Raw genomic sequence first — 16,366 nt, forward strand, 5'->3', positions numbered from 1 at the left:
GAAAGAACTTATTATAATACTTACCACGTTTTTATTATTTGACACAATATAAAAAAGTATTATAAAAGCAATTATTTTGCAAATCAAAATGTCAATTTTAAAAACAAAAAGGATTTATGATGCCGGGAATCGAACTAGAATATAAAATTATTAACTATATTTTTGCTTCCATCTCTATGTCACGAAAGAATTTTGTAATCGATTTTAACCCGGGAGCAGTCGTGCCGTTAGAAAAAATCTAACATTTTATCCTTTTTCGCGATAACTGGATGAAAAATTTTGCAACATAACTTTCCACTCGTAAGTGCCTCGAGGAAGATTGTAGTAATTTTTTTATTTTTATTTTGTGGAATTTATGGCTTTGGTGAGAACCAATTAGTTTTAAAATTGTTAGAAATAGATATTTTTAACATAACAAGTAAATAATAAATATAAAATAAAAATTTGTTTTAAATTCATATTGTGAACGCGCGACTGCTTACGTGACCGAAGTGAGCGCGACTGCTCCCGGTTAAACTCGTATAAATCAAAGAACATGTTTAACATTGTAAAAAAGTAACGAAACATGTTTCAAAAAAATTAAATTAAAGAACTAAATTAAACTAAAAAAAATAAATAAAAAAATAGGGAACACCCATGTTAGATCCGGGGACCTCTCGATCTGCAGTGGAATGTTATGCCACATAGGCGAAGTCCCATATAAGTTGTCCCATTTCCAGGTTGTGTTTAGTGTCATTCGATAGGTTGTTCAAAAATATTAAACACTACTTGTTTTTTAAAAGACTAATAGCACATAAAACATAAAAAATGTTACTCTACATCCTACCAGACTGAAAACAATGGGAACCTTCTCTGGTAACACCTCCGAGGCTTCTACAATTTGCAAGCCATACGGATGCTGAGACTAAAGAAGATGAGGGAATTTTACAATTTATAATTCACGTCCCATCTGCTCAGCGCGGTAAAGTTCCAACGAGAATGGTTCCCTTCGTACTCCAATCAGAGTAAACATGTAAATCAAAAATGAATAACCATTTTCAATTTCGTTGCAACACGAAACTGCAGCCGCATCATCATTCCAGTTCAATCAGAGAGTGCAGCAAGTACAAGTGATGAGAGACTAATAAGTTTCGAAACCGGTAGAGGTGCTTGCTGCACTCTGATTGGACTGAAATGTTGATGCGGCTGTAATTTCGTGTTGCAACGAAATTGAAAATGGTTATTCATTTTTGACTTGTTTTTTAGTTGTTTTTCTTTGGAACTGTACTTCTCGATAAATTAAACTGTTTCCAAAATGTTTCTAGAGTATCAGAATGAATCGTATTTTTTCGATTATAGCGCAATTCATCAGCAATTCGAGAATATAGATAGATTTTAAAAAAATTAAATACATGTTTTTCAGTTTGATCCAATGCAAATTTCATGGAAAATTCGACTGTCGCTCTTAATATACAGGGTGTTTGGTAAAGAATGGGCTGTAGCTTAACCGTAGATTCCTGAGGTTAAAGTAGGTCGATTTAAGCTAACTTACCTTAGTACAAAAGTTGATAATAATCGACATACGGGGTGTCAAAGTTAAACTTTTATTTTATTTATTTTTGAATATTTCCTTACAGGCATGGGACAATAACACGAAATTTGGTAAGTGGTGCCGGTACTGGGTTGACCCTTCCCAAATTCTACGCCACTGGCGAAATTTCTATTTTAGTGCAATTTTTTTATTCTCCAATACTTTCTATGTAAATAACATACTCTTCATTCGTAACGATAAAGATATTAATTTTCGAGATATTTGAAACTAAAAACGAAGGAGCATACTTTAATCAATATAAGTATGCCTTTTCATTTTTAACTTCAAATATCTCTCAAACTAATGACTATCGTTACCAATGAAGCGTATATTATTTGCATAGAAAGTATTGGAGAATCTAAAAATTATGCTAAAATAGCAGTTTCGTCAGTGGCGTAGAATTTGGGAAGGGTCAACCGTTCACTTTCCCCTGTCGTACGCCTCTGGTATTAACCACAAACAATTATTTAACATAATTTAGTAGGGTGTACAGTACCTACACTTTCTGCCAAGTAACATAAGGATTTGTTAAATAGTTTTATAGTACCGGGCACACATATTTCTAAAAGTTTTAAATAAAGAATAAATTATTAAAAAAAAAAGAATACTTTAAAATAATTTCACATATACATGTGATACTTGGCAGAAAGTGTAGGCACTGCACACCCTACTAAATTATGTAAATAATCGTTTCTGGCTACTACCAGAGGCGTACGACAGGAGAAAGTGAATGGTTGACCCTTCCCAAATTCTACGCCACTGATGAAACTGCTATTTTAGCATAATTTTTAGATTCTCCAATACTTTCTATGCAAATAATATATTTTTCAGTCGTAACGATAAAGTCATTAGTTTTCGAGGTATTTAAAGTTAAAAGTGAAAAGGCACTCTTATTTTGATTAATGTATGATGCTCCTTCGATTTTAGCTTCAAATATCTCGAAAACTAATGGCTTTATCGTTACGAATGAAGAGTATGTTTTTTACATAGAAAGTACTGGAGAATCAAAAATTGCACTAAAATAGCAATTCCGCCAGTGGCGTAGAATTTGGGAAGGGTCAACCATTCACGTTACCCCGTAGTACGCATCTGGTAGTAGCCAGAAACGTTTGTTTAACATAATTTAGTAGATTGTACAATACCAACACAACTTACCAAATTTCATGTTGTTGTCCCATGCCTGTCAGGAAATATTCAAAAATAAATAAAATAAAAGTTTAACTTTGACACCCTGTATTTCGGTTCCTTTTGTACTAAGGTAAGTTAGCTTAAATCGACCTATTTTGACCTCAGGAATCTAGGGTTAAGCTATGGCCCACTCTTTACCAAACACCCTGTACAATGACCACGTACAGTTGAGTCCGCGAGTCTTTACCCGTGCGTCATCATTTAAAGTATACGAAATAAATGGGAAATTTACTAAACGCGACAGAAAGTGTGTATTATTCCGATCACGGGTTATAGTATAAAATTTGACGTTATCAAATAAATAAAATGTCAAATTTAAGTTTTGCTTTAAAATGTTGGTGCATAATTACAGCTACATTTGAAGTAGCTTAATTCTTTTATTATCATTGATTAATAAATAAATAAACAATTTATAAAAAAATTCAATAACATATTTTCTTTTTGTTATTTTATTCACTTTGGCGGAACATTAAACACAAGCATTCCTTAACTGTGTCAACAATGGGATTAGCTTTGTACGTTGTCAAAATATATCGTAAAATAACATAAACTTATTACGAAATTTCTAACTCCAATATAAAATTAGTTATGAAAACAACTGTTTGTATACTATAAAAAACTTCAAAATGCAAAAATTCGACAAAATAACAGCAAAAAATTCAACAAACTGACAGCCACAAAAGTAAATAAACCAAAACGTTAGAAATTGTACTTGAAATATTGAAAACATCCCCAATCGGCTTTCTTTGTACTTATCTCTTTTCAAAGCACTGAGTCTAAATCGTTCATAAAAATAACATGTGTTTTTACTTAATAACAGGCGGCAGCTGGTTTATCATTAGTTTTATGCGTGGGAGAGAATGATGCTAGATAAAAAGTATGTGTTTTATCTTACCAGGTATTAATGACGCACGGGTAAAGACTCGCGGACTCAACTGTAAAGGTTGGAATAAATTCATTTTCTCGAGAATTGACGATTTTGGAAAAAATTCCCGAAACGGGTCAATTTTTATTTTTAAATTACGACTTCTTGGCATATATATCATACTAGTGACGTCACCCATCTGGGCGTGATGACGTCATCGATGTTTTTTAATGAGAATAGGGGTCGTGTGATAGCTCATTTGAAAGGTAATTTAATTCTCTATTCAGTAATATAAACATTAACATAATTATTTATACAGGGTGTCCAAAAAAAAATTTTTTTGATTAGATTTATTGACATAAAAAGAATGTATGTAATTTATTTAATTCAAAACACATTTTACTGCTCTCAGAAAACAGAAAATATGTTTATTTGAAAAATGATCTTTGCTTTTCGCTTAAATTAAATGTTTACATAGTCACAAGGCTGGTGGGTGGCTGCTTTAATATTGAATTTAAGCAAAAAACAATATTTATTTGCCAAATAAACATTTTTCCTGATTTCTGATAGCAGTAAAATGTATTTTGAATTAAATAAATTACACACATTCTTCTTTTTGTCAATAAATTTAATTCAAAAAAAATTTTTTGGACACCCTGTATAAATAATTATGTTAGTGTTTATATTACTGAATAAATAATTGAATTACCTTTCAAATGAGGTATCACACGACCCCTATTCTCATTTAAAAAAATCATTGATGACGTCATCACGCTCAGATGGGTGACGTCACTAGTATGATAAATATGCTAAAAAGTCATAATTTAAAAACAAAAATTGACCTGTTTCGGGTTTTTTTTTTCAAAATCTTCCATTCTCAAGAAAATGAATTTATTCCAACCTTTACGTGCTCACTGTGTGTAATAAAAGTAAAAATTGTTTGAAATAGCTGGATATAATGATACAAACGTATTGTTAATCTCATCTTTCACTCCCTTTTTGTGAACAGGAATTATTTTTCAAAAAAATATCACACTGAGTAACATTAATTTACCTTACGAACTAGTATGAAAAATATGATTGTGTTTGCTTGCATTATTGTATTTCGAAATCAGAGTATGTTCATATTTGACACATTCCCTGCCACGGTGGTCCCATGGGATCAATATTAGTGCTGCTTTAACGCGCCACCTTGATGCCATGGGACAACACCTTTTTTAATGCGTGTTAGGCTGCTGGGTCATAATAATGTCTAATTTCTCAAACAAAAAGATTCACGTGTCCTAGAAGGTATATGCTGTAAAAATAGCCCATTCAATTAATTGAAAATAGTACCTCGTGGTCCCAGTTATTTGATAGAAAATAATAAAAAATTGAATTTTTGGTAAAATCTGTTTGGGAACTCTTACATACAATGTGTGACATATGTATGTGCCGGGTGTCCCAATAAGAATGGCCCTGGGCCATATCTCAGGAACCGTTTATAGTACAGCTTTGAGTAAAAAATATTTATAAGAAAAGTTGCCTCGGGAAAAGGCTGGAAATTATTTTCATAATTGTAGGTCCACCGCTAGAGGGCGTAATTGAATAGCAAAAATTAAAAAATCAAAATTTTCATCAAAATCAAATCAAAAATCTCATCATCGTATTCTTCATAAAATTCTGCGCATATTTATCACAAGTTTAAGCGTATCTTTGCAAATAAGAGGTGAAGGTGAGTGGGAACCTTCTTATGAAAAAATGGCTCTAGTAAGTACGGTTCTGCTATATCGAATTTTGCAGACTTGGTTTTGTTGAAAACAGCTCTTTTTCGTCAATGTAAGTGTCTTATTTATAGCCTAATAAGTAATATAAATACAAGCATACATTTTTAATCCTGTATTACAAAATTAGACAAAATTAGCAACAGAATACCGAAAACCGTATGTCGATACCTTTTTTCTATCTCAAGATATCTTAAGAAATGTGTAAATTTTAAACATAACTGTTACTGTCACCGGTAAACGAAGTTAAGGAAAAGAAGTGTGCTATGGAAAAAAACAAATAAACATTTTCCAGATGTAAACGTATATAATTAATTTAAACAACAATAAGACAAACAACACTATAAAATATAACAAAGAAAAAAAAGCAACTACTTACTTAGCGACACGGCCTAAATGTTCAAATTGTCGCCAATCATTTTCGATGCAAGCATTTACTCTCTCAAGATTAGATTGAACAGCAACAGATTTAACTGTTTTAGACTTTTATTTATGGGGACGGATTAAAGACCTTATTTTTGCCGCTAGGCCCACTACTCGAGAAAACATAATCTAGAGAATACGAAACCTCATTCAAAGCATTGCGAGAGCAGAAATTGAGACTGCTGTTCAATCTACTCTTGAAAGAGTAAATGCTTGCATCGAAAATGATGGGCAACAATTTGAACATTTAGGTCGTCATTAAGTAAGTAGTTGCTTTTATTTCTTTGTTGTTTTATAGTGTTGTTTGCATTATTGTTGTTTTAATTAATTATATATGTTTACATCCGGAAAATGTTTCTTTGTTTTTTCCTTAGCACACTACTTTTCCTTAACTTCGATTACCGGTGACATTAACAGTTGTTTAAAATTTACACGATTCTTAAGATATCTCTAGATAGAAAAAGGTATCGACATGCGGTTTTCGGTATTATGTTACTAATTTGGTCTAATTTTGTAATACAGGATTAAAAATGCATACTTGTATTTAATATTCTCCAAAGAAAACTAGATTTCCGAAAATAATTAAATAACGCCTACTAGCTGGCATATTCCTTTTTGGGCTATTTCGAAAATAAGGCTATTAAATTGACGAAAACGAGGTGTTTTCAACAAGACCATGCATGCAAAACTTGATTTAGCAGAACCGGACTTACAGCCAATTTTTCATACGAAGGTTCCCACTCACCCCCACCACTTATTTGCAAATGTAGACTTAAACTTGTGAAATCAAATATGCGCAGACTATTAAATTGACGAAAACGAGGTGTTTTCAACAAGACCATGCATGCAAAATTTTATGTAGCAGAACCGGACTTACAGCCATTTTTCATAAGAAGGTTCCCACTCACCCCCACCACTTATTTGCAAATGTAGACTTAAACTTGTGAAATCAAATATGCGCAGAATTTTATGAAGAATACGATGATCGGATTTACAGTGCCCTTTCATTAGGTAAATTTTGTAAAATTTTGATTTTTTAATTTTTTATATTCAATTACGCCCTCTAGCGGTGGACCTACAATTATGAAAATAATTTCCAGGCTTTTTCCGAGGCAACTTTGTTATAAATATTTTTTCTCACGTACTATAAACGGTTTCTGAGAAATGGCCGAGAGCCATTCTTATTGGGACACCCAGTACATAAAAATTATGCATGAACCTGACTAAAACAATTTATACAACAATGTTGCTGATTTTCACAATATGTGTCGACTTTTTTGGTTTTGTTCATGGTATATTTTCGCTCGTGTGAGTTTTTTTTGCAGCAGTTCTTGCACCTTTTTCTTCTGCTATGTTTTTGTTTATCGGCTGTGGATTGTTTGATCCATTCAGTCACGGTAGACTTCTACTATGTTTAATTCCCTCTTTCTTGACTATGTCGTGTCATGTGTTTCTCACTGTAGTGGGACGAACGGCGCTTAGAGGCATCAAAATGCTTCAACGGACCGCGTTGGTCTGATGGGACCAACGCGGTTTTTTTTAATTTCTTTCGTAACTAAACATTAATTTTGACGGAATAATTAAACGGTAAAACTTTATGTAGCAAAAAACTAGAATATAATAAGATTTGTCCATAGAGGCACATATTTGAAAATTTGGCTGGCAGGGAATGTGTAAATAGTTTAGGTGTTCTTTTTCTTGATTATGAATAAATTATTATTAGGACATTGTTATAAATTGTTAGGAAACTTTATTTCCTAATCTAATACTGAAACAATAATTTTAGGTACTCCATTACAAAACAATTTACATGAACTCTGGTCTCTTCTCAACTTCTTACTGCCAGACGTTTTTAACTCATCTGATGATTTCGATGCCTGGTTTAACACCAGTCAATGTCTGGGAGACAACTCCATGGTGGAGAGGCTGCATGCTGTATTAAAACCATTCTTGCTTAGAAGATTGAAAATTGAAGTAGAGAAAGGGCTAAAACCCAAGAAGGAGTTAAAAGTGTATGTAGGATTGAGCAAAATGCAGCGAGAATGGTATACCAAAGTGCTAATGAAGGATATTGATATACTGAATGGTGCACAGGTATGAATTATTTTAACAATGTTAATAATACTAGGTAAGATTACTGTAAGAAAAGAATTCGTCGTGAAACGAAATCAGGAGACGTATTATATTTCAGTTTGTTCAGAGAGCGCCATAAACACATTTACTAGTTTCATTCTCATTAGAAATCATCAGAGAGTGTATATAATAGATATCTCTGAAAAAACTGAAATAAACCGAGCCTTCTAGTATCGACATTTGCCTAAAACAATTTGAAGTTTTATTTCCGAAGAAATAAAACTTTTAATGAGACCAAGTTTCTAGTTATGCCTTCGTGGGTTTTCTTACTTGCAAATCAAACGAATGTTGAGTTAAAGAAGACTAAGGGAAGTCTATAATTTGCACTTCACTTTCCGTCTACTCAACGTGCCAAAATTCCAACAAATGAAGGATACTGTTTGAATCGAGACGAATCGTATTCGTAGAAATTTTGCCACATTGAATAGACGGGAAGTGAGGTGCATATCATAGACACATTCCCTAGTCTTCTTTAATTCGAAATTCGTCTGGTTTGCAAGTAGTAGTAACCACGAAGGCATAAGCAGAAACTTGGTCTTATTAAGAGTTTTATTTCTTCAGAAATAAAATTTCAAATTGTTATTGTAAGAATTCGAGTGCAATTATGCAGGTTATTGGATCATTCAGCAATTACTTTGATATGATCGGAATTATTACAGATGTATGCAATGTATCTACTTTTCTTTATATTGAAATAGTGTAAAAACAAAAATTCGATTTGATAATTATGATTCTTACTCGTATTGTAGTAACTGTCCACCATTCGATTTTAATTTTACTTCAATAGTGTAGTCAGTGATCAATGCGTAAATAATATACTTTTGACTTTTGCACTAATTTAAAAATTGTATTAACTTTTTTCTACGAGCGTGCAAAAATGTCTACTTTCGCGCACGCATTTTAGTTTAGAAAGTTTCACTTTTCCGCACGCGTGTTACTTTTCCGCACGCGGTTTTTACTTTTCCGCACGCGTGTTAATTTAGATATGTTAATATGACCTTAAAGTAATTATAATACATGCAATAAACTAATATTTAGATATTATTTACTAATTCATTTCAAATATATCTTATTGTGTTCCTGTTTTAATGAAATTAACGCGACAATTCGATGAAATAAAATTATTTTGACATAATATTCGAAAGTCAAATCGGTAGACAATAACAGTCGTTTTGAATCATCGTCATGGAAACCAAGATTGTCGTCATGCTAACTAATTATATTGAAAGTTTGGTTTTGACAACCTTGTCAAAGAATTAATTTGTGTATGTATTTTCATATTAATTAAATTAATTGATTAGATTTGGTAATTTTTTAAAGACTCTTAGAAAAAATATTGTTCCTAGCTCTTGCAGAAAGTCTCTTTTCCGCACTCGACTGCTTGCCGAACTCCCGCTTCGCGTCGTTCGGCAAACTGCAGTCGCGTGCGGAAAAGAATGACTTTCTGCACTTGTTAGGAAAATAACTATTACCATAAAATTTTAACTGGAATACGGGGATTTTTAGGTGGCAAAAATGCGGCTACAGAATATTTTCATGCAGTTGAGAAAATGCACCAATCACCCCTACCTTTTTGATGGCGCTGAGCCCGGACCACCTTACACAACCGATGAACATCTCGTATACAATTGCGGTAAAATGGTGCTGCTGGATAAACTACTTCCCAAATTGAAGGAACAGGTAAGTTGTCTTGACGTTTTTACCATCTTTACTAGGATAAGCTGAATTGCTTATAAGGCATGTTGGTAATTCAGCGACCAATAATTCTCGCTCAAAAAGGTAATTGAACTTCTTCAAGTGCTCTGTCCGTTGCGAACGTTGGCAACATGGCGATTCTGATCTCGCTTGCGGCACTTCTGAATAGTTCGACTGATGTGAGTCCGAACCACTTGATTTTGAAGCCACGATTGTCTTCTCCTGCCTGTTCCCCGCTTACTGTCTATTTTCCCGTGGACAATCAATTGCAGTAGAGTAGACGGTACTTATAGTATCTCAATATGTGGCCTAGATATTCAAGTTTTTTTTGTTTAATTCTGCTAACGATTTCTTTCTATTTTCCGATTCTGTGGATTATCTCTATGTTGGTGACATTTTCGGTCCAGGATATACGAAGAATGCGTCGGTACATCCACATTTCGAATGCTTCTAGTTTTTCGTAAGTGTCTCTGTTAGCATCCAGGCCTCCACACCATATAGTAAGATCGGAAAATGTATCATTTAACTAGACGTAGTCTTAGGGGAAGATATACATTTCTTACACATTCTTTAAAAAGACACATTCTTTAAAAAGAGAGAAACTCAACTTATTACCTACAAAAGTGGACAACATCAATCCCAAATAGACTACTTCATGATAAGGAAAGAAGACATACGTGAATGCAAGGACTGCAAGGTAATAGTTAGTGAGACAGTAAGCCAACAACATAAGCTGCTTGTTTTGGACATCGAAGTAAAAAAGCGAAACTAATCAAAAATATCGAGAGGACCACAAAAAATCAAGTGGTGGATGCTAAAAGATGAGAAAGAAGGTCTATTTAGAAGAAGAATAGTAGAAAAACTATGTTGGAACATGAAAGGAAGCCCTAATACAATTTGGCGAAAAATGGCCAGTAGTATCAGAGAGACTGCTATTGAAATACTTGGGAAAACGTCAGGAAAAAAGTTTGAGGATAAAGAGACTTGGTGGTGGTTAAACGAAGTAAAAGGAAAAATAAAAGGGAAGAGAAAATTATATAAAAAGTGGCAAGAAACCAGATCCGACACAGATCTTCAAAACCATATGGTTGCGAAAAAGGAAGCGAAAGTAGCAGTAGCAAAAGCCAAAGCCGAAGCGTATTCAAACCTATACGATCAACTTGATACCAGGGAAGGCGAAACGAAGATATATAAAATAGCCAAATAGAGAGCAAAGAAAGCAAAAGATTTTAATCAGATTAGATGTATCCGAGATGAAAATAATAAAATACTAGTTCACGAAAGGGATGTCAAAAAGAGATGGAGAAAGTACTTTGACAGCTTATTAAATGAAGAATTTGACAGACAGCCTGTAGAGTCAATGGAGACAATAGCAGCAATGGTCACCAAAATAACAAACGAGGAAGTGTCTCAAGCCATTTAAAAAATAAAGAAAGGAAAAGCGGTAGGACCAGATGATATTCCTGGGGAAGTATGGAGAGCATTGGGAGAGACAGGAACAAGGTGGCTAGCAGGCCTATTTAATAGAATTATGGAAGTTGGACAAATGCCAGACGAATGGAGAAACAGTATACTGGTACCTGTTTACAAAAACAAGGGAGATATACAACAATGTACAAACTACAGGGCTATAAAACTGCTTAGCCACACCATGAAAATATGGGAAAGAGTAATTGATAGACGGATACGTGAAAAGACCGAAATATCCGAGAATCAATTTGGCTTTATGCAGGGCAGATCGACAACAGATGCAATTTTCATTATAAGGCAGTTGATGGAAAAATACAGGAGTAAAGAAACAAACGCTCATATGGTATTCATTGATCTTGAGAAAGTATATGATGATAGAGTTCCTCGAGAGATTCTGTGGTGGGCACTCAATAAGAAAGGAGTCCCTGGTGAATATGTAAAGATTGTGAGGGATATGTATGAGGGAGTAACGACTAGTGTTAGGACAGGTTTGGGATAGACTGATAAATTTCATGTGAAAGTAGGATTGCACCAAGGCTCTGCACCGTATTTATTCTCATTAGTTTTGGATCAGATAACAGCGAAACTACAGGGTAACATTCCATGGTGCTTAATGTATGCTGATGATGTCGTGTTAATAGAAAATAGTGAAAGAGACTTAGAACAAAAACTGGAACAGTGGAGGCAAGCTCTGAAGGAAAGGTTTAAAACTTAGTAGGACAAAAACAGAGTATTTGGAATGTTCATTTAAAGATGGATTTACTATAAATAAAATGGTATCTTTGGATGTTGAACTGATTGTAAAATGCAATAGTTTTAAGTAACTGGGATCGGTATTACAGAGTAATGGAGAAATAGATGGAGATGCATGCAGTAGAATTAGGGCTAGATGGATGAAGTGAAAAGAAGCGAGTGGTGGGTTGTGTGACAGAAAAATTCCAATGAAGCTGAAGGGAAAATTCTATAAAACAGCCATAAGACCGGCTATGATGTACGGAACTGAATGTTGGGCAGTGAAAAAGAAAGAGGAACAACGAATGCATGTAGCGGAAATGAGAATGCTTAGATGGATGACTGGAGTGACAAAGAATGATAAAATTAGAAATGAGTATATTAGGGGAAGTCTAGGTGTGGCACCAATTGATGCCATAATGAGAGAGCATAGGTTAAGAGGTCAAGAATAGCTGAAGTGCAGATTCCTGGAAGGATGGGGGAGACGATAAGGCGGGACATGTTGGTAAGGGGGATTAACATTGATATGACCCAAGATAGAATTGTGTGAAGAAATGCAATTAGGGAAGCCGACCCCGCATAGGGATAAGGCAAAGATAATGATGAGTCTTAGGGGAAGATACTATTTACTTATGAGGAGCTTTCTCAAATTGTTAAATGCTGCTCTAGCTCGTTCTATTCTCGCCTTAATTTCTGTGCCTGTTCCCATTTTTCATTTACGTTGGTGCCAATATATACACTGTGGGCCGAAATAAAGGAGTACATTGTTTAGTTGAAAATAACTTTTTTGTTTTTTGGGCGATTTAATTTCTTTTTGCAGGGCTAATAGCCTATCATGTTCTCAACATGACTGCAAATTTGAAAGCAAAAATAAAGTATAGGGTAGATAAAAAAATTTATGTAACGTGTATTTGAGCTCGTTGCAAATGAAAATTGTCTTAGCTAAAATTGAACTCATATGCTCCTTTGGTAGGTTAACTATCCAGAACACTTCAATAAAAAAGGATATTTTTCAAAATTACCGGATTTGCAAAATATCATTTTTTTTATTTAAATAATGTTCAGAACCCATTTTCCGCTATAAAAGTTTAAAAATCCCGAATTTGTAAAATATCATTTTTTACTTCAATTAGGAAATCTTATTCGAGTACTTTTCTCTTACGTTCACCACAGCAAAACCCCTTTAACACTAAATTACATCTTTTTTATCGTTTAGTATAGTATAGTTGATCCAAAAGATGGCATAACCCAGACATCCAAAGTGAAAGTTATCCTTCAACACCATAGGCGTAACCAGGGGGGGGTTTTGGGGGTTGTAACCCCCCCCATTAGGATGTACTTTGAGCTCTCTACGCTTAACACCATAGCCCTCAGAGACCTTCCAGTAGTTGTAACCCCCCCCTTTCAGGTATTTGTAACCCCCCCCTTAGGATCATCCTGGTTACGCCTATGTTCAACACCAAATTGTTCTATATGGTCCACACAATGTCCAGAAAAAAGTCACACCATTTTGAGCGTCGGGTTTGGGGGGGGAGGGGGGAGAAATCGGTAAATTCGTAGTTTTTTAAGTTTTTCGCCAATATTTCTAAAACTATGCGGTTTAGCATGAACAACCTTCTATACAAAATTATTCTACATTAAATTTGAAATAAAAAGGCCTAAAATGAATGGTTCCAAAGTTACGGAGGTAGTATAGTATAACTGGTCCAAAAAAAGGCCTAACCCAAACATCCAAAATAAAAGTTTTCCTTCAACACCAAATTGTTCCATATGGTCCACATATTGTTCACTAAAAAGTTACACCATTTTGAGCGTCCGGTTTGGGAGGGAGATGGGAGAGAAGCCGGTAAATTAGTAGTTTTTTACGTTTTTCGTCAATATTTCTAAAACTGTGCTTTAGCGTAAACAATCTTATATACAAAAATGTTCTACATGAAATTTAAAACAAAAAATGTTCTATACATAATTGTTATAAAATCAACGGTTCCAGAGTTACGGAGGGTGAAAAGTCGAGGTTTTCGATACTTTTTATATTTTTTGGGCAATATTTATGATATAACTATACCAAAAACCCAGACATTGAAAGTGAAAGTTATCCTCCAACACCAAATTGTTCTATATGGTCCACATAATGTTCAGAAAAAAGTCACACCATTTTGAGCGTCGGGTTTGGGGGGGAGGGGGGAGAAATCGGTGAATATAAAAAGTATCGAAAACCTCCACTTTTCACCCTCCGTAACTCTGGAACCGTTGATTTTATAACAATTATATATCAAACCTTTTTTGTTTTAAATTTTATGCAGAACATTTTTCTATAGAACATTTCTTACGCTAAAGCATAGTTTTAGAAATATTGACGAAAAACGTAAAAAAACTACCGACTTCTCCCCCATCTCCTCCCAAACCGGACGCTCAAAATGGTGTAACTTTTTACTGAACAATATGTGGACCATATAGAACAATTTAGCGTTGAAGGAAAACTTTTACTTTGGATGTCTGGGTTAGGCCATTTTGGACCAATTATACTATACTACCTCCGTAACTTTGGAACTGTTCATTTTAGAAGGATTATGCATAGGGCCTTTTTTATTTCAAATTTAATGTAGAACAATTTTGTATAGAGGGTTGTTCATGCTAAACCTCATAGTTTTAGAAATATTGACGAAAAACATAAAAAACTACGAATTTGCAGATTTCTCCCCCCTCTCCCCCCAAACCCGACGCTCAAAATGGTGTGACTTTTTTCTGAACATTATGTGGACCATATAGAACAATTTGGTGTTGGAGGATAACTTTCACTTTGGATGTCTGGGTTTGGGTCTAACTATACCATACAAATATTAGCAGTGATTTTTGTTAAATGTCTTAAGACTTACAGAGGAAGCAAGGGATTATTGCTTGGATGGAGACTGGTAAACGGCCTTTGAAACTTTGAAGAGGCATTTAATCACCGCACCAATAACTAGGGTATCCACTGCCAGAAGGAGAGTTCATCTTGGATACAGATGCAAGTAATGTGGGAATTGGAGGAGTGCTGTCTCAGATTCAAGGAGGACAGGGACGAGTTCTGGGATATTTTAGTAAAGTGCTTTCAAAACCTGAACGAAATTACTGCGTCACGAGAAGAGGACTTCTAGCAGTAGTAAAATCAGTGGAACACTTCTGTCAATACCTCTATGGAAGGAAGTTTCTAATCCGAACTGACCATGCCGCCCTTAAATGGTTAATGCAGTTTAAGAATCCAGAGGGTCAGATAGCCAGATGGATTGAACATCTTCAAGAATATGATTTCAAGATCGAGCATCGAGCCGGAGTTAGGTTAGCCACAGGAACGCTGATTCTCTATCTAGAAGGCCGTGCCCGGAAAGAAGAAAATCGTCGACCATCTTGGCAAGATATATCAAGCCTAGGCTCAGTAGTTAAGACGTATTGGGCCCAGTGGCACTCATTTATCTTGGAAGACAGCTTGCTTAAACGAGTAATGGAAAATGATGATGGCTCAGCGAGGAGAACACAGTTGGTGGTTCCAAAGAGCAGAGTAGCCTAGTACTTCGTCAGTTACACGACAGTCCATCAGGAGGGCATTTTGGTGTAAAGAAAACCCTTCAGAGAATTCGGGAACGATTTTATTGGGTGAATAGTTCCGATGATGTGAAGGACTGGTGTAAGAAATGTACTACCTGTGCTACAAGTAACGGACCCTACCGGAAAAGAAAGGCTTCTATGAGACAGTACAATGTTGGAAGTCCGTTTGAAGGAATAGCTTTGGATATTGCCGGGCCATTTCCAGAAAGTGAAAATGGATGCAAATACATGTTAGTCGTAATGGATTACTTCACGAAATGGGTTGAGATATACGCAATTCCGGACCAGAAGGCCGCGACTATTGCAGATGTGCTAATCAAAGACTGTATCAGCCGATTTGGAGTGCCTCTGGAGATCCATAGTGATCAAGGAAGGAACTTTGAGAGCGATCTATTTCGGGGAATCTGTGATAAACTAGGCATGAAGAAGACAAGAACCACGGCCTATCATCCGCAATCGGATGGAATGGTGGAGCGTATGAATCTGGAAGCCGGCAAGTATTTGACAAAGGTGGTGTCCAATCATCAGCGAGACTGGGACCAGTACCTTCCGTTCTTCGCAATGGCCTATAGATCTGCTGTTAATGAATCAACGGGCCAAACACCAGCAAAAGTCCTATTTGGGCGCGAGATGCGTCTACCCTGTGATTTAAAGTTTGGATGTCGACCTGGAGAAGATGTGGCTGGTGAGAATTATGTGAATTAATTGAGAGAAGAATGGACGATATAAACGAGTTGGTCCGTTCCCATCGCCAGGTCGCTAGCGACCGAATGAAAAAACGATACGATACCCAATGACAAAATTATGACATTATCTACCGAATAAACAAGATTCCTAGGGGAAAGCCGATGATAGTCCACCATAACCGGTTTGCGCCGTACGAGGAAGACCACGACGCAGATGAAGAAGTGGAAGTAAATCAAGTTCGAGACCTGAACTTAT

General features: G+C 35.2%; 1 protein-coding gene across 4 annotated transcripts in view; it reads left to right on the forward strand.

Moving 5' to 3' along the window:
- Positions 1-16,366, forward strand: part of LOC114342007 (chromatin-remodeling complex ATPase chain Iswi) — a 260,788-nt gene that overhangs the window by 41,335 nt on the left and 203,087 nt on the right. For all 4 annotated transcript variants that reach the window (XM_050653229.1, XM_050653231.1, XM_050653228.1 and 1 more), the window contains exons 6-7: positions 7,596-7,903; positions 9,449-9,622. In XM_050653229.1, coding sequence (XP_050509186.1) covers positions 7,596-7,903; positions 9,449-9,622 — 482 coding nt within the window. The remainder of the gene's footprint in view (positions 1-7,595; positions 7,904-9,448; positions 9,623-16,366) is intronic.

This window comes from Diabrotica virgifera, chromosome 6 (genome assembly GCF_917563875.1).
Source record: "Diabrotica virgifera virgifera chromosome 6, PGI_DIABVI_V3a".
Lineage (NCBI taxonomy): Eukaryota > Metazoa > Arthropoda > Insecta > Coleoptera > Chrysomelidae > Diabrotica > Diabrotica virgifera.